This window comes from Leguminivora glycinivorella, chromosome 16 (genome assembly GCF_023078275.1).
Source record: "Leguminivora glycinivorella isolate SPB_JAAS2020 chromosome 16, LegGlyc_1.1, whole genome shotgun sequence".
NCBI lineage: Eukaryota > Metazoa > Arthropoda > Insecta > Lepidoptera > Tortricidae > Leguminivora > Leguminivora glycinivorella.
Genome location: NC_062986.1, coordinates 3,088,410 through 3,108,313, shown reverse-complemented (window position 1 = coordinate 3,108,313; position 19,904 = coordinate 3,088,410). Strand labels below are relative to the sequence as shown.

The following is a 19,904-nucleotide window of genomic DNA, read 5'->3' as shown; positions in this document are numbered from 1 at the left end:
TACGGACTAATCAGTCTCACATCGACTACCAGGCCTGTGCTAGGTCAGTATAGGAATCTCAGTGAATTTGGAAAAGAAACGACAGCCGTTGAGCACAACGACGCAAGGATGGAATGCGGGCCCAGGAAGATCACATACAAGCAGTGGCTTGTATGTGATCGGAGTGCCGCGTGGATGTTCCGCGATCAGCTTGATCTGTGTAAAATTGCCTTGTCCGAGGCAAACACGCCAAGTTAATTTATAGCTCTGTGAATTTGTAGATATTTGTATTGAGAATTTTCTTGTTTTATCACATTTTATGGATTGTATTTCATTCGATTCACCAGCGATAAATGAACTATTTCATGTCATTACCTTTTACCCTTCAACCCGTTTATTTTAAAAGTTCCTTTGGATTTTAGATTTTTTAAACTCATTTTTAATTACTCCATTAATATTGAACAATAATGAACACTAACCAAAATCTAAATGATCTATTTTCAGTTTATAAATAACCAAAATGTTTATTCCTTCAGCTGGACCTACCTAGAAGAGTCCCCTCGCTCCGGCATGGCAGTCCTCGACGTGGCCATCCCAACCGGCTACATGATCCAGCAACAACGACTAGACGCCTACGTGCTATCCCGACGGGTTGCCTTGCTCCAGCGAGCCAAGTATCTGCCTACGCAGCTGCTGTTCTACTTCGAATACGTAAGTTATTGATAGACCTATAGTAACAACTAGCTTTTACCCGTTGAACCCCCATTTCACCCCCTTAGGAGGGGAATTTTGAAAAATCCTTTCTTAGTGCTCCTCCGTTAGTATGCAATCTTAAAGAGCGTGCGCAGACAGAGAGCGGTCCGCGTTGGCTGTTGACCGCTCAAGAGTTCCGACGCACACAGGCGGCGTTCAAATTCTCGCGTTCTAGTTTCGTTTGTGTCTTTGTACATGCAACATGTCACTGGAAAGTTCGTTTTCCAGAATAATCTGATATAGAATATGAAGTATGTAATTATTTATTAAGGATGAAACAAACATTCCAGCATTTCGTCGTGTACTATCCGTAGATTTGACTTTAGAAATCCCTCCTTTCCCTAACCAATTCATTATTTTTTCTGTGTTTGCAACCTCAGACATCCCCGCGTTCCGGCGTTCTCTGTCTCGGCGGGAAAAGAACGTTAGCACGCGGCGTTCCGCTTTGACCGCCGCGGTCAGACTGCCCGCTGTGTGCGTTGTTGCTACAGACTCGGTACATTCTAAAGAACGCAGAACTCTGAACGCGGAACGCAGAACTCCAGATCGCTCTCTGTCTGCGCACGCTCTAATTTTTACTATCTCACATGAAATCTTCATAAATGTGTTATATTTATTATTACAACGTATATATATTTTCAGTTGGACTCTGAAACGACGTGCGTGAACTTCACGATCGAGCGCTGGTTCCCGGTGGCCAACATGTCTCGCTTCCTGCCTATCCGCATTTACGACTACTATGCACCTGGTACGTAATTACATATCCTTGTGGCGCCCAATGTACTTTCTAAAGTACATAATGGTTTCAATGGAATTTTAACTTTCATGTATAAACAAATAAAATATAATTTCTTGTTTCTAAAATTTTTCGAACAAATGAAATTGAATTCAATCTCAAGTATAATAAGAATCAAAATTCCCTAGCAAAACTTTTGTATGGTGGGCGCTACGAGTATATACCATCAAATTAATTCGCTCATCATCCTCCTTGCGTTATCCCGGCATTTGCCACGGCTCATGGGAGCCTGGGGTCCGCTTTGACAACTAATCCCAAGATATGGCGTAGGCACTAGTTTTTACGAAAGCGACTGCCATTTGACCTTCCAACCCGACTAATCCCAATAACGCGTAGTTAAGGCGTTATTGGGATTAGTCCGGTTTCCTCGCGATGTTTGCCTTCACCATAAAGCGACTGGCAAATATCAAATGACATTTCGCACATAGATTCATCATAGATTCCTCTGGAACGAAAGCTCCGAAAGAAATTAATTAAGGCTTACTTGAGGATAATTCATGTAGCAACTTTAATTTTATTGGCATAAGCCAGATCCCAACCCGTTTTGAATGGAAGGAATTCCCTTTAGACCTCTGTTTCAATATATACAATGAAATCAATAAGTGTGCATTTCCTTTATTTTGAACCCCCGGCGCAAGAACGACATGTTATAAGTTTGACGTGTTTGTCTGTGCCATCGTATCTCCCGAACGGATGAACCGATTTAGATTTAGCTTTTTGTTTTGTTTGATGGTGCTCCCAGCCTCCCACACCGACTGTTATACTAGTAAATGTTATACATATAACACGGTGCGAAAGGGACAGCGCGGTATCGCGCCATCGCGCTGTCCCTGTCACATTATATTACATATATAACATTTATAACAGCCCAGTGTGGCAGCACTGAATTATTTGGGACTGTTCTTAGGCATTTTTGATGGAAATCGGTGCACTATGTCGGGTCGTATTGCCACGTACTATTTTTCTTATTAACCCCCGACACAAAAACGACGGGGTGTTATAAGTTTGACGTGTCTGTCTGTCTATCTGTCTGTGTGTGTGTCTGTCTGTGGCATCGTAGCTCCCAAACGGATGAACCGATTTCGATTTAGTTTTTTTTATTTGAAAGCTGTGTTAGTCGGGAGTGTTCCTAGCCATGTTTCATGAAAATCGGTCTACTATGTCGCGGTCGGGGGTTTTTTCAAAATTTTAATTTTGTGGTTATTCTCAGAGCGCTACAACGAGACGATATTCGACGCACTGCCGACCTACCTCCTCAACATCTGCGAAGTGTGCGGCTCCTCGCAGTGTCCCTACTGCTCCATATACAACGCGGCCGCGCGCCCCGCCGCCGCCGGCACGCTACTGCTCGCGCTGCTCACTGTGGCCACACACCTACGGAATGCCACGTAACACGTAGGCAATGTAGGATACTTCTAGTTGACTTGAACCATCATTCATACTGCGGGATTTTACGGATGACGTCCGCTAGCAGAGGACTTTTTTCTACTTTAAATAGATACAAATTAAACCTATGCTGACGTCATTTATGAAAACTTTTGACGGTTGACAACCACATTAGGCGGGTCCACACAGAGAGTAGCGTCGCGAGGTAATGTCCTATAATATGTATAGATAGGTAAGCCTCGGCCGAGGCTCAAGTTTTCTTTGGTGGCCTACCTCACGACGCTACTTTCTGTAAGTGGTACCCGCCTATTTTGACAACTTATTTGCAAACTTTATTGAAGATAAAGTTTACTAATGATTACATTTTAGAGCATTTATATTATTTGGAATGTTTCCCCACTTAAATGTGATTGATTTAGTAGTGTTTGGTAAATGAAGGTGAAATTACCTAATTTGAAAAGTGTAAAAGATGTATAAAAGATTTTTGTATGAATAATTTGGAATACCTCTACTTCTCCATAAATAGGTAATTACTGTTGATAATATCTATCAGTAAAAATGTTTTTTCTCTTTTCAATTTATGAAGTGCTACAAAATAGTATCTCACGTATGTTTGAAGAAATACTTGTGTGTTAATTATATTATGATCTGTGCCTGTATTTGACTGTATGTGAATCTCAAGTACGTAGTTCAACATGTAATATTTTTTTAAAACACTACATAGGTACTTATTTTATCGCCCATTGAAACTACTTATGTTTTTCTATATATACAATATTCACATTTTTATGTGTACCATTTTATGTAAAAAAAGTGTAGATTTAAGCTTGCAATCATATCAACATATTTTGTCGTACATAATATATCGGCATTCGGCAGCTAAATGTACCAAGGCAGTTATTTAAATATGACTTTGAACTGCATTTATAATTATAACCTTTTAATAAGGTTTACTTTATTCTAGAATCTCTTTGTTATTGTATAGTTTAGATGATTTTTATTAACCACCGTTTGATATTAGCTTAAAAATCGTATCTTTTAAAACTGCTTTTGCTGTATTAAACCATGCCTTATTTTATTTCTGACTAAAATTTCCTTTAAAAATATATTAAATTTTCTTTTCCTTCGTAGTCAAGGTATTAATAAATAGAGTTGCGTACAAAGTCCCAAACATATATGTATCCACAACGTGAACGTGATTTGGATTTTCGTTAAGGGCGCTCTAAATTGCTTCGACATAAAATTAATCGATCATTTCAATACTCCACTATGTAGCCACAGCCACTGCAAGCAATTCAGAGGTTGCTCGTAGCTCTAGCTACTGGAAGCAAGCATGCGAGTGGATAAGGACGACGTGTATACATATTTTTGTCACTTTATCCGCATCTATATTTTACCTTGACTGTACCTGTATTTGTAGACGTAAGAAATAAAGCAACCTGACTATAAGAGTTTTGAATGATTCACGTTTATTTTCATTAGACTTATATTGACCGGGATATAGGGAGCTCGACAAAAATCAAAAAGGTAATCACGGTCAATATAAGTCTAACCTGACTATACTTCACTTATAGCTATGTAAAGAGACCTTGTCCATTCCAACATGGTTTGTAGTTAAACTAAAATAGACTAGCCTTAGTAAACTTTGCTCGTACACCTGTACTAACCAGTCATAGTGAATGTTTTTTCATAGCATATGAACTTTTTATTCATACATCATCAAACTTCGTCATTTTTATTTTTTACTCAATTTTAGTTCTAAGATTATATTTGTATTCATTCTGCCAATGTTTTATTCGTTGGTGCTGTCAGCATTTATTTATTTTCTTTTTTATCTTTACCCTAAAAATTTTCATTTTAATTTTGATGTCTCCATGTACCTATTATATCTTTATAATATACTACAACATATCTGAATTATATATTCTAAAACTTCTAAAATGAGAGAAATAGTTAAAAGTTTAAAAGATTTTAATATGTAGCATAAAATGCAACCTTGCCTTTTGGACAAAAAAATGATAGCATTTCAACCAATTAAAATGTATGTATATAAAAACAGATCTTAGTGTGTATGTTAGATGTAAGAATTATCTTATTTCCTTTTTGTAATTATGGGAATGAATCATTGCGATACTGAATCACATGTCAATAACATTGCCTTGTTAGTTTTGTATCAAAATAAAATTAATCACAAAAATATTTTTGTAGACAAAATTATGGATTAATGTAGACTTAAATTAGGTAGATTGTTTGTGATCATTTATGTAAAAAAAACTAATCAGACTAAAGACAATATAGAAAGATTAAAAATGGAATATTATAATGCAAAGTTGATGTACAAAATGTAAACTCCCGTCCAGGTGTATCTCGTCAAATATATAATATATTTAATAAAATATTATGGAATGAATCTCAAACTTCATAATGTTACTTAAGTAGTTTCCGTCCAAATTACCAATGACTGATTTTTATTATTTTTTATATGTATTTGTGTCTAAGTTGTACAATTTATGTGGTTAGTAGGAATGAAATCTCAATTATGACTTTCATAGATTTATTTCCAAATAAAAACCTTGTGCAAAATATTTAAACATGTTTTTGTTTACAATATACATTATACCAATCCCAGAAAAACTTATTTCCTGAAGAGCTGTTTTGTCAACACAAAATGGTAATTCTAATATGATAGGCATGGTTATTGCCAAAAAAAACTTGTGATACTCTTAGTAATTGGTTGGTAGAAACCAAAAAAGAATATAACATCTTTAGATACCAGAGAAAGAATTATAGCAACTATGGCTAAGAATTAAACTTCACAGCACATTATTTCACCAAGAATTAAAATTAGTTTAAAAACTCCTATATCAATGTAGGAATTGATCATGAAACACAAAATGACTAGGTAACCAGAGACATACTATTCAATATACTGTATGCCAGAGACTGCTGAAACATGGTTTGTAATCCAGTTTTAAATAAACCCTTTTGTTTACAAATGTGCCTCATATACAAGTAGATGAAATAAAGACACTGGCATACCTATAACTAGACAAAGACTAAGTTCTATTGCTAAAATCATTGTATTTTTTTTACTGTAGGTATGATTGACTATACAAATAAGGGACATTTTAAAGTGATTACTATTTTATTCTGCAAGAAAACTACACAATGATTCATTATAAATAAATAAATTTGCTAATTAACTACTGTCTCTTCTTTATCTGTTTAGCCTTAGCAGCAGGCTTCGGTGCACCGCCACTGAACAAGTTTGTAAACATTTCTGACATCTCTGGCATTTCACCCATCTTCGCCAAATTGCTAATCTGCTTCAAATCTTCTTTGGTCTCTGGATCATTCATCATTTTGGGCAGAACCATGATAAGCAGGAGCGGGAGGACCATCATGATCACCATGGGATTGAACAGGAAGTCGGTCAACCTCCATTGTTCGCGGACTTGGAAATATCTGAATTTGGACAACACTTTCATTCTTAGCGGGTATGGCACTTGTATTACTTGTGAAGTTTGCACGAAATTGACTTTCCTGGCGCGGTATTTGCCTTTGGAGTTGATTTCGACGCGCACGGGCTCGTACATGTAGTCCGGGTGGACGGCTTCGACGATGTAGGACCCTGAAGGCACATTGTGTATGATGAAAGAGCCGTCGTCGCGAATGAAACCGATGTACTCGCCTCCGTTGACGTGGATGCGCGTGTCCACCTGCCAGGTCCCCACGTTAGGATCGTCCGCGGGGAACACTCGGCCTTCGATCACATATCGCCCGCTTCCGACTTCTTCCTCAACGGGGTTGGAGACGCATATTACAGCGCCTATTGAACACATGAACCCGACAAGCGGTAATGCCATGAACATTTTGTAGGGTTTGTTTGACTACTTATACACTAAATTATTTGCTCTTGTATTCTCACTGGTTTGTTCTACGATTTTATTACAAATTTTTAGTTTTTACTAATAGTGCTATTTGCTAATCACTGCAAGTGTCAAGATGACATGACTGTCAATACTGCTTGAAGCTAGGAACATACTACGCGGACGTCCGTCGTCAAGCTAGGAACATACTACGCGGACGTCCGTCGTAAAACGACCGCGACCGCGACCTATCAGTGTGCACGGAACAAAACATCCAGAGAGCCAGATTTCGATCGGACGTCCACGCGCTCAAGGCCACGTCCACGTCCGTCGACCGATAGTTTGCACGGTTACGTGTATTTCCATTGTCCAGATTCCCGTCCGCGGTCGATTTACGACGGACGTCCGCGTAGTATGTTCCTAGCTTGAATGTGCCGCTGCCGTTTCCTTTATATTAAAAAAAAAGAGATAATACAAGAATTGTCTCTGGTCAGATGTGCTACTATTACTGCCATCTATTGATCAGTAGCCTACTGACATCAGTCACAGTTAGTTTTACTACTTGGCGCTAGATGACGCTTTTGTATAGTTATTTCTTATTCAAAATGAAAATAAAATATTCTTAAAACTGGGCGTTTTAGTTTTATTGTTGAGAACTTCATTACGATAAACATTTAAATAAAAGTACTTATTAACAGCGAAATACAGTGAGTCAAAATTTGGTCGTAGGTATACATGTAATTTTAGGCAACAATCTTATATACATGGATGTTGCACGCCGAACATTACTTTGAAGCCAGAAAATTTGACCTTGAATTACGTCACGCCGGTCTTGCATCTCTTTCTTTAGGGTGTCCATTGTCCATGATTAAGCATACATTATACTGGGGACGCTATTGCTATGTCTTGTATGGGAACCCTGCATTTTGTGATTAAGCACTGAGACTTGGCACAGTTGTTCATTGGGTAGCCCTGAGTAGATAAAGATCGGGAGGCATCGAGAGCCCCCCTTAATTTAGGAGGGAGGAGGGGGGGAAGGCTGGCGCCTCCGCACTTCCTTTGAAACCATATTTCTCTAAAACTATACAAAATAGGGCATGCGATATATCATTTTCGGATAAATGAAGGACGAGGAATTCATTTTTGGAACAAAAAAATGTATTTTAGAACAAAAATACAAAATAAAATGGGAAAATCTAAAAACAAGATTTTTTTTTATACATATTATTGCACATTTTATGAAAACTGTAATGGTTTTTTTTTTTAATAAAAAATATTATTTAATAGCTACATTTATCTAGTTTTAGAAAATGTATAATTTGTTATAGAAATATATTATAGGACGAGTGATAAAAAATAATTTACATCACCCGATAGGGTGATTTGAATGCTCATTTCAATAAGTTTTGTCAATGATTTCAGGTATAATCACTATTTTTAACACACGAAAGCCGTAATCATTGTAGTTTAGGGCTATTTTAGTGATAAATGGATGGATGGATGTCCTAAGCGTACGTGGACTATTTGTTCTTCAGGCGGTATCGAAGCAGCACTCGATGATTTTAAAATCATCTGAATATGCAGGCTATCTAGAGAAACGTATATTTAAAATTCCAGTGCCTTCAACACAGTCGGTTTTTGCGCATAGGTTTAGCCCGTTTCTCCACCCCTTCATATATAACAAAATATGCAAACTATTACCTCTGCAAGAATACTCTGGCAGAGGAGTACGAAACAAAATTGAAAAATGGCTCAAAACTCTTAATTATGAAAATATCGAGAACTTACTGAGAGTTATTAAATAACACACACACACACACACACATACACACGTACACACACACACGCACGCACACACACACACACACACACACACACACACACACACACACACACACACACACACACATACACACTTAATCAAGCAGCTCACATACTACTACTGATTTTTTATTCATTTTTTAGCATTCAGTTATATGTATACTTCATCAAAGCTTAATATCGTTGTAATGCATGCTTTATTTTTTAATGATCCTACATTTTTAAATTTCGAGCAGTGATTGTGGAAACATTCTTTATGATTTGGTTACCTGCGTGACAGGCAATGCCTAGTGTAGGAACCAAAGCTAACTGATTGTGATGTACACTTATGTTTAAATAAATAAATAAAAAAAAAAAAAAAAAAAAAAAAAAAAAAAAAAAAAAAGTACTTAAAATAAAAAAAATACAAAAACTAAAAATAAATTAAAATGTGATAACTTTTTTATAACATTATCCTATTTTGTTCTTTATATACAATATATATCTAAAAGCAATAAATATTAATAAAAAGCCACATTTATGTAGTTTATAAAAATATATAGTTTGTTATTTAAATATATTATGAAACGCGAGATAAAAAATAATGAAAGTGACGTGGCAGGGCGATCTTGATGTACGGTACGGGTCAGCTTGTATGATTCGATGAGGTGAGGTAAAGGTACTCAAAGCTCTCAAAAAGTGTAGTTATTTAGAGTACTTCAAATTAAACAACATACTCCTATATAGTCTGAATTTAACTATTATATCACATGAAATTATCGATTGATATGATAGGTCAGATATATACATCTGCACGGGTAGCATGGTCGCGCGATAGACGATAAAATATCAGGCCGTCCCTATCGCACTATTAGTAAGTGCGATAGGAACGGCTATATGTTTTATCATTTATCGCGCGACCATAATTGCCTGCCTGATCCTAATACATCTTGTGAAATAGTAGTTATCTATATGATTTGCATAATTTATGGATAATTCTTACTTGACATATTTATTATTCCAGATCTGCGTCCTGTACTTTGGTTAACGAATGCCGAAAATAGTTATTAACCAAAAAAGACCGCCAAATTAACAGCATTTCACCGACAAAAGCTGCCATACACCATACACCATTTTTGTAAGGGTTATAGGTATATCAAGGTATCCATGTATGGGGTCAACTAAACCCAATTCAAAATTTGCCATTATTTGCTACTCGTCTTAGCTGGGGAGTTTATTGAAAAACCTTAAATTTTTTGACTAAAGCATGAAACTTGGCACAGTTGTTTCTTATATCAAAATAAGCCGATTAAGATCGGGAGCCTTCGGGAGCCTCCCCCCTGGGGCCCGGGAGGGGGGGTCAAAGTACCGCTTCACCCGGCTTGGTTTGAAAAATTCTAACTTACCCCGTTTAGTTAATAGGTCATGTTTGGTATCGTTTTCGAGTAAATCAATAACGTAGAATTCGTTTTTAGTACTAAAATTATCATTTAATGGTAAATAAAATAAAAAAAAATAAAAAATTTGAAATTTTCATCCACGATTTACAAATTCAAGACATCATAAATGATAAACTGTTTGCTTTTTCTATAAATAAAAAATATGACATGATAGCCTATTTAATATAGATTATAAAAAATATAACTTTTTTCCACCTTTACTAACGTTAAGTTCCACAAAAAAATTACTTTAAGACGCGCGGCGTCGGTACGCCGCGAGCGTAATTTTAAAATGCCTTTATTTTAGAAACTCTATTAGACCCCGTTTAGCTATTAGGTCATGTTTGATATCGTTTTCGAGTAAATAAATAACGTAGAATTCATTTTTGGTACTAAAATTATAATTTAATGGTAAGTAAAATTTAAAAAAAATTAAAAATTTGAAATTTTCATCCATGATTTACAAATTCAAGTCATCATAAATGACAAACTGTTAGCTTTTTCTATAAATAAAAAATATGATATGAAAGCCTATTTAATATAGATTATAAAAAATATAACTTTTATCCACCTTCACAAACGTTAAGTTCCACAAACAAATTACTTTAAGACGCGCGGCGTCTTGACGCCGCGAGCGTAATTTTAAAATACCTCTATTTTAAAAACTCTATTAGACCCGGTTTAGCTATTAGGTCATGTTTGATATAGTTTTCGAGTAAATTAATAACAAAGAATTTATTTTTGGTACTACAATTATAATTTAATGGTAAATAAATTAAAAAAAAAACATCTATAATTTGCAAATTCAAGTCAACAAAAATGTCAACTGTTTGCTTTTTCTTTAAATAAAAAATATGATGTAAAAGCCTATGCGTATGTCACCAAACACCCAGACAAGTTTGGTGGAAACTTCCTTCACGAACTGCTTGGTGTCTGATGACCATGGTCCAAATGTTTCAAATGCAATTGCCGCAAATATGTAGGTACTTGTTTTTTAAAAATGCATATTTGCGCGTTTAAACTGGGCGTTTTGCAGCAGCAGCCCCTGGTTTCTGGGCCGAGCGTTAGACGTTGGACGGAGCCAAGGTATCCACACAGGTCACGCCCCACGCCAAGGGTCGTCCCAGAAACCAAGGCAAAAGCGAGCAACCATCAGGCCGCTTTCCGTCTGCTGCTGACAAGCCGACAGGTTCGAGGGTTGTCGGTATGTTCGCTGTGCCGAGAGCCTTGCAGATTAAATCGTTAAGTGCAGCGTGTCACAATCTTCGGCCAGCAATAGACTGGCAGTGGAGTCCGTGGTGTCCTAATGCGTCGGCAGCAAGGGTGTGGTTGGCATGTCTTTAGCCCCAGTCTTAGACAAATGGCAGTATATGATGAAGTAAGGCAGCCTCGGAAGGAGGTATGTTCTCCAAGTGTCGATCTTTTCTAGTAAAGAGGTTCTTCCGGCACTCATTCACTGTTGCGTAAGGACCCTTGATCTGAAACAATATGTGCATTGTCATTTTATTTAAACAGATTCTGCAACTATCAAATTACAACATTTTGGTGGATCACCTTCACTATTACACACTTACCTATCATGCAAAATAATTACAAACTTTAGTAGAATCTGATTAGCCTATCTATGATATTGCTCCATCTCGTAATAGTTTGAAGCCTTGGGTGGCCATGTTTCTCCCTTGTTGATCGTTTCAAGCTGCGTTTATCGTACCTATCCCATACTATGTCTAATCTAGAAACGTTTTCTTTTGGCTTTGAAGCTTAGCCAGGTCACTCAAGGTGTCAAACTATTACAAGATGGAGCAATATCAGAGGCAAATCAGATTCTACTAAAGTTTGTAATAATTTTGTATGATACGTAACATAAGTGGGTAATACTGAAGGTAGATTTGGGTTCAAGTAAGGATCACGTAGATCCACCAAAAAATTGTAATTTGATAGTTGTAGACTCTAAAATGATAATGCACATATTGTTTCAGACCAAGTCGTTGCGCAACGGTGAATGAGTGGTCGAAGTACCTACCTCTTTAGGTACCAGAAAAGATCGACAATTGGAGAACATACCTCCTTCAGAGGCTGCCTTGCATCAGCATATACTGCGCACAGTGTACCAGGGGCCCATTTCTCGAAGCTACAAGTTACAATTTTCAACTGGTTGTCAATGTCTAATATGACAAGTTGGAAAGAGACTTCCGCTTGTAACTTGTAACTTTCAGTTTTGAGAAATGGGACTCAGGGCGTTCTTGTTTGGAGTCAGGCGTTGGTGCCACACCAAAATTTGCCAAGTCCGTCTTGTTGGGGATGGAAGGAAGAAGGAGACGAATGGGTACCACACTGGTCAGACAACACTGAAGTGGCCAGTATATGCTTAGAAGTTACAAGATGTAAATGTAAATCAGGTTGCAAAAACCGATGCAACTGCATAAAGAGGGTAGAGCCTTCTTTATGAAGTTCCATATGTACCCAGCTATGTCTCTGTGAAGGGAATGTATGAGTATGAGTAATCTGTCAATTAGGACACCACAGACTAAACTATAATTGCTAACTTTTCAGTGTTGGATACTCTATGGCAGTTCCGACTCAATTATAATAAGCTCATTATAATTGACTTTAGTTAACTATAATAATTTCAAAAATAGAACTTCATACAATTTCTATACTAATTTGCGATACCTGGCAAATTTTCCTGCACCTGAAACACATTTTTTTTATCTGTCGCGTTATCGGCCAATCAGAGACGGTTATTACAAACAATTGGTTGCTAGGTAATTCGATGTTGATACAACGGTGAACGACTCTATTGACATTAATTTTAACTTGCATGTGATATTTCCGTCCATTGATGATGAGGATGATGACTCGTAGAAAAAGTATTGTATACAATAGTGATATAATTAAGCTTTTCACTCTCGTACCGTACTACACATGATACTCGACTGAAAAGTTTTGTATTATATCACGATTGTATAAAATACTATTATATAAATTTCTTTCAGGATTCACTACAATGAATAAATAACAGGACTGTACCTGGTCTTTAGATCGTGTGGTCCGACCCGAGTGTTGCCGTTGTCGACACCGGAGTCAATAATAATGAATCTTTTTCTATTTATGCATTAACACACCTCTGACACTGGCGATCAAATATATGAAAGAGGCACGTTCCCCGCACACAGTCTAAGCTCGCGTAGGTGAACGCGTACTATCCTTTGTGAATAGGCTTTAATATCATATTTTTATATTTATAGAAAAAGCAAACCGTTTGACATTTATGGTGACTTGAATTTGCAACTCACAGAAAATTATTATTTTTTTTTAAATTTCATTTAACATTAAATGGTCATTTTAGTACCAAAACTAAATTCTACGTTATTAATTTACTCGAAAACGATACTAAACACGACCTAATAGCTAAACGGGTTCTAATAGAGTTTTTTAAAATAAAAGCATTTTAAAATTACGCTCGCGGCGTCTCGACGCCGCGCGGCTTAATGTTTTTTTTATGAAACTCAACGTTAGTAAAGGTGGGTAAAAGTTATATTATTCATAATCTATATTAAATAGGCTTTCATATCATATTTTTTATTTGTAGAAAAAGCAAACAGTTTGACATTTATGATGACTTGAATTTGTAAATCATAGATGGAAATTTAAAACTTTTATTTTTTTTATATTTTATTTACCATTAAATTATAATTTTAGTACCAAAAATAAATTCTACGTTATTGATTTACTCGAAAACGATACCAAACATGACCTATGAACTAAACGGGCTATGTTAGAATTTTTCAAAGCAAGCCGGGTGAAGCGGTACTTAATATTAAATCAAACAAGTGTTCACGATACAGATGCCTTTTAATCAATATTCTTAAGACTAACAAATACAATGTTTAAGCAAGATATGTTACCAGCACGAAGGTTCCGAACAAAGTGGCGCTCCGTACAAAAACATCAAACTCGTTACCTTCGCTCGGGCAAACTCGGAACTATTCGGCTTGCTTGCGAACCTTGTTACGAACTTCCGTGCTGGAATAACCCTAACTAATCATGTTAACATCTTTTTATATAAATCGGCTCAACACATAATAAACCTTAAATATATCACTGCCTAAATATATATATACAATTTTGTTTAGTTTTATTTATTTGTGCGACAACATCCGGCTATCCTGCGCACGCATCCGTCCTCGGTTGCGTTATAGTCTGGTGCATATCTGAGAACACACAACATAATATGTTTTAGTTTGTTATCCAAGTGACTAACATCAAAATTATGAGTTGTTATTCCATCGCCGGCCAACAACCCATAATTTTCTTTATTGTAGGCAAAATTCTCAAAGACAGTAACTTCTAGATGATTCCTAAATGGCACTATTCCTTCGACGGTTAGTGCATTTAGAAAACAAATTCGAATCACCAAAATAGTCACATAGTCCCAAGTAATCCCTTGCTGTTCCATCGACGGTCAGCTTATCATTCAGGACTATGTACCACTTTTAGATGTTCGAAGCTATTGCACCAGACAACATAATCAAATCGGAAGGCAAATATTTAGTCTCTGTAATATATGACATGTTCATAAGTTATCTGTATCAATAAAATAAATACCTGACAACATCCGTGTTTCCATTCTTGACCTTTAAATATCCATGTCCTTGATATGTATCCATGGTTTCATGTTTTCAACACAGGTTACACCCTCGTATCGCTTGTTTGATCGGTCGGCACCTCTCATATCTGCTATTTTATATCGATCATGACCTAAAACTTCTGTTACCTGAAAAGGACCTTTGAATACCGGTAATAATTTCGTGCTTTGTCCATCATTATTTTGGCTCGGTATTTTTATGACTACTAAATCACCTTCTTGAAATTCATGTGCATTTTTTCTTTTTGCATCAAAAGATTCCTTCTGTTTCTGGGCACTTTCCTTTATTTTTGTGTCTACGCTACTCCTTAGACTTGTGACATCAATTAGTCGTTCGTCATAATTGTCATAATTAATTTTATCGGCATCGGTTTGAAGTCTGTAGCCGAAAAACACCTCGCTTGGGACTGCATTCGTGGTTTTATTAATAGTACTGTTGATGCTTTGTTGAATGTTGTCAATGTGTTCATCCCATCGATTACTATCAGTGTTAGCACCCAAACTACGCAGAGCTTCCAAAATAGTCAAATTGTACCTTTCAACCTGTCCATTAGAGCGAGGCATAGCAGTGGCAATTACATGTTGTCTTATATTCTTATTTATACAGTAATCTCTAAATAACTTAGACGTAAATGCACTGCCCGCGTCGCATATCAACCTTCTAGGATTGCCAAATATTTTGAAAACTTTACTTAATTCACTTATTACGTTCTTACTTTTTGTATTACGAACGGGAGCAATAAAAACGAATTTTGTAAACGAGTCCACCATAACCAGTAAATATGCGTTTTTTTTGGTTGTTTTTATAAATGGGCCTAAATGGTCGATATGCAATGTATGGAATGGCCGTGCATATTTTGGTATCGGAAACAATTTACCTGGCTTCTTTCCATGTATATTTTTGAAGTAAATGCAGTTAATACAATTCCTTATATATTTTGAAATAACTTTTTTCATTCGAGGAAACCAGTACTTGTCCTTTATTCTTTCCAAAGTTTTATCTACTGCAAAGTGACCGCAGTCATCATGATTGAGTCTAATAATTTGCCAGATACATTGTTTCGGTACCAGCCAACGCCGGCCATATTCAGTACTCCGATACACTTTACTGCCCAACAACTCATAGTTATTAAATATTTGTTTATGAGCATCGGCTTCACCTGACTCTAAAATCTCTTTTATTGCACGTATGTTAGGGTCTTGCATCTGGACGGATAATAACCAGTCAGACTCAGTTACCGTTATTGACATCACACTTTCAGAGCACATGGGAGGTGATGTCGTAACGGGGTTCCGACTCAACGCATCAACATGTTGCATTTGGGTGCCTGGCCTATGTTCTATATTGAATGTGAACTCCTGTGTGGCTAAAACCCATCTGCCTATACGAGAGTTGATTTCTTTTTTGTTAATAGTGTGTTTAACCGCGTTGCAATCGGTGACGATCTTAAAATGAGTCCCTAATAAATAATGTCTGAATTTTTGTAACCCCACTGTAATGGCTAAAAACTCTAATTCAAATGAGTGATAACGTTTCTCTTCGTCTGTGGTTTGTCGGCTATAGAAGTGAATGGGTCTTTCGCCGTTTTCCGTCATCTGAACTAAAATACATCCAACGCCATCACGACTAGCGTCTGTATACATGGTGACGGGTAATTTAGGGTCAAATATCGTTAGTGATGCATTTGCTAGCGCGTCTTTTAATACATTAAATGACTGCAATTGTTCTGGGCCCCACTCCCATGATGCTCCCTTTTTTAGCAATTTGGTCAGATTTTTACATAACAGAGCACAATCTTTAATAAATTTCCTAAAATAATTTATTAGACCTAAAAATTGGCGAACTTGATGAATGTTCGCAGGCGGTGGATAGTTTTTAATTGCCTCTAATTTCCTTTTGCCTGGTCGAATACCTGTTGCGTCAATTTCATACCCGAGGAAATTAATCGAATTTTGAAAAAATGAACATTTTTCCATATTAATTGTTAACCCATTTTCTTGCAAAGCTTTCAACACCGCCTCCAAACATTCCTCATTTTCTTGCAAGGTCTCAGTGGCTATCAGCAAATCATCCATGTAACATATCACTCTACCAAAACGCAAATTACCCAACACCATATTCATCAATTTCTGAAAAACGGACGGTCCGTTACAAATTCCGAATGGCATACGTAAAAATTCTAGATGAGAGTCACACGTTACAAAAGCTGTCTTAGGAATTGATGCTTCTTGAACTTTAATTTGGTAATAGCCAGATTTCAAATCAATAGATGTAAAAACTTTACACCCTTTGAGCCTGTCAATTAAGTCTTCAACTAAAGGCATGGGATATTTCTCCTGTACAGTAATTTTGTTTAACTGACGGTAATCTATGCAAAGACGTTTTTCGCCGTTTGGTTTATCAACCAAGAGTACGGGGCTCGCATAAGGCGAATTACTTTCCCGGATGATTCCTGCTTCCAACAATTCATCGACTATTTGCCGCGTAACCTGCTTTTGAGATTCGGACATACGGTATGGACGCTGGCAAACCGGCTTTTTAGTAGTTAATTCTATCTCTAACTCTACACGGGACGTGCTTCCGAGGGTACCTAAGTCATTAGAAATGCACTTAGGGAATTTCGTGAATATTTTATTTATTATATCTATATGTTTATCTGAATTCGTATTTAGCAATGATGATTCTATCTGTAAAACTTGTTCTTGTGTTATCTTATGGAAAATAAGTGTATCGCCTACTCTCGTGTACATAATTTCTCTGCTTTCAGTAAAGTTTCGGCCTATTAAAATATTACAGCCGGACAAATCATTTGTCAAGTAAAATATAGTTGACAATTCCACATTATCTACTCTCAACAACGTCTCGATAGCATCAGTCACCCGAGTTTGTAAACTATTTGAATAACCGGTTAGTACCACAGGGTTATCTAATTTATATGAATGCAAGTTCAATTGTTGAGCTACGTTATATGTCATGAGCGAGCACCCACTTCCCATGTCAATGAAAGCTAGATGTTTACAACCGTTTAAGTTCACGTGCTTAAAAAACTTCTCTTTAGCATTGGATGCATTTATCAGTTTAACTTCGACATCCTTTTCGACCTTCGACGTTGCATTATTGCCGATGCTTTTTGCTCGACAAGCAAGTTCTAAATGACCGGGTTTTTGACAATAATTACATTTTACGGTAGTGTTATTTTTCAATTTACAACTAAATCGTTTATGTCCACTTTCCCCGCAAATAAAACATTTAATCCTAGCATCAACAATGCTCGAATCACCATTCGCGATATCTGATTTCTTTTCAACAACGTGTGAAGGTCGAGAAGCATGTGTTTTTGACAATGAATTAACGGAATGCCTTTGAACAGACTGATTCTTGTTATCTTGTGATGTGAAAGTTTTATTGTGCAAAAACGAGGCTAAGTCATCGCAGTATCGGAAACTACCTGCCTCAGCTGCCGTGCTAATATTTTTATCCCCAATTAACCCAACAATAATAGAAATGATGTCTTGATCAGAAAACAACAGATTTAATCTATCTATACGGCTTTTTTGCTGAAAATAAAATTCATATAAAGACTGCCCTTCAATGGGTTTTACTTGCATGAGCTCCTTTAGCATAAAAAACATGTTACGTTTGGTCTCAAATGTATCTAAAAGAGTACTCCGCCACTGTTTCCAGCGCCAAGTAGTCCAACGTGTTTCAGTTTTCAACAAAGAATCATACCACGTTTTGGCTGTATTCCGTAATTTTTGCAAAGCGTGGAAAATTGTTTGTTTATCCGACCAGCCAAACGCTTTTGAATTAGCTTCTACCACGTTAATCCACATATTCACATCGTCCACTAATGGGTCAAACTCAGGAATCACAGAGGATAATATTGCGTTTTGACTTACTTTTGAACGGTGGCGGCGACGCCGCGAGTGTCTATCGCGCTTTACCCTTTTACGGCTGCGCCCGCGGTCCGAGCTACTGCTGCTGCTAGTCGAGAGGCTTGGCGATGACGAGCCACTGCTGCTGGACGACGACGAGCTACTCGTGGACGATGATGATGAGCGGGAACGAGTTTTACGGCGGTGCCGGGACGTCAAGCGTTTTCGATTATGCCGACGTACCTTTCGAGATCTAGACCGGGATCTTCTTTTTCTCTTACGGCTACTTTCGCCAGTTGGCCGAAATGGAGGCATGGCGTATGTAAGATCCCACTTGCTGATATTAAATCAAACAAGTGTTCACGATACAGATGCCTTTTAATCAATATTCTTAAGACTAACAAATACAATGTTTAAGCAAGATATGTTACCAGCACGAAGGTTCCGAACAAAGTGGCGCTCCGTACAAAAACATCAAACTCGTTACCTTCGCTCGGGCAAACTCGGAACTATTCGGCTTGCTTGCGAACCTTGTTACGAACTTCCGTGCTGGAATAACCCTAACTAATCATGTTAACATCTTTTTATATAAATCGGCTCAACACATAATAAACCTTAAATATATCACTGCCTAAATATATATATACAATTTTGTTTAGTTTTATTTATTTGTGCGACAACATAAAAAATAAAACCGCCTTCAAAAAAAAAGCGCGTTACAAAACACGTAGAAACTAAAAAGCAAAAAATAATAAACCTTTGAATTCAGATTTCTTATCGTATTGCAATAACCTAAACATCCAAATTATAAACAAATCAATTATTTTTGGAGTCGGGGCCAGCCTGAGTATGGTTGGGTGGGGCCAAACAGGCAATATAGCAAGGCGACGAACAGGTCTGGCACCGACTACAAAAATAATTGATTTGTTTATAATTTGGATGTTTAGGTTATTGCAATACGATAAGAAATCTGAATTCAAAGGTTTATTATTTTTTGCTTTTTAGTTTCTACGTGTTTTGTAACGCGCTTTTTTTTTGAAGGCGGTTTTATTTTTTTAAATTAAATGTTCGGAGCTGGCCCCGTAGCCGAATGGCATTTCTCCGACGCCAAACGAAAGCGATACGCCGCTGGCTCTGTCGCGCCAATACGCAAGCGCGATAGAGATAGATATCTACTAGAGCGCTTCGTTTCGTGAGCGTTTCGTGAGCGATTGTGCCATTCGGCTAGCCACCCTAGCTCAGTCTGTGATCCAGAGATATATATAAAATTCTTGATTTTAGGTATAGCGATAAATTAATTATAACTTGATTATAACCGCTTTAGTAACAATTTCGTTTTCGTCTATGGACAGTTCATA

The 19,904-nt window shown here is 37.0% G+C and overlaps 2 protein-coding genes across 2 annotated transcripts in view; one reads left to right on the top strand and one right to left on the bottom strand.

Moving 5' to 3' along the window:
* LOC125234889 (CD109 antigen) overlaps positions 1 to 5,499 on the top strand; it is a 50,587-nt gene extending 45,088 nt beyond the window's left edge. Inside the window, 3 exon segments of the mRNA XM_048141310.1 lie at positions 516 to 690; positions 1,375 to 1,480; positions 2,739 to 5,499. Of these exon segments, the coding sequence (XP_047997267.1) occupies positions 516 to 690; positions 1,375 to 1,480; positions 2,739 to 2,920 (463 nt within the window). The 3' untranslated portion in view covers positions 2,921 to 5,499.
* Positions 5,500 to 6,040: 541 nt separating this feature from the next.
* LOC125234437 (ER membrane protein complex subunit 7) lies at positions 6,041 to 6,928 on the bottom strand. Its single transcript, XM_048140677.1, has one exon. The coding sequence runs from the start codon at positions 6,784 to 6,786 to the stop codon at positions 6,118 to 6,120; it is 669 nt and encodes a 222-aa protein (XP_047996634.1). The 5' UTR covers positions 6,787 to 6,928; the 3' UTR covers positions 6,041 to 6,117.
* Positions 6,929 to 19,904: the final 12,976 nt, after the last annotated feature.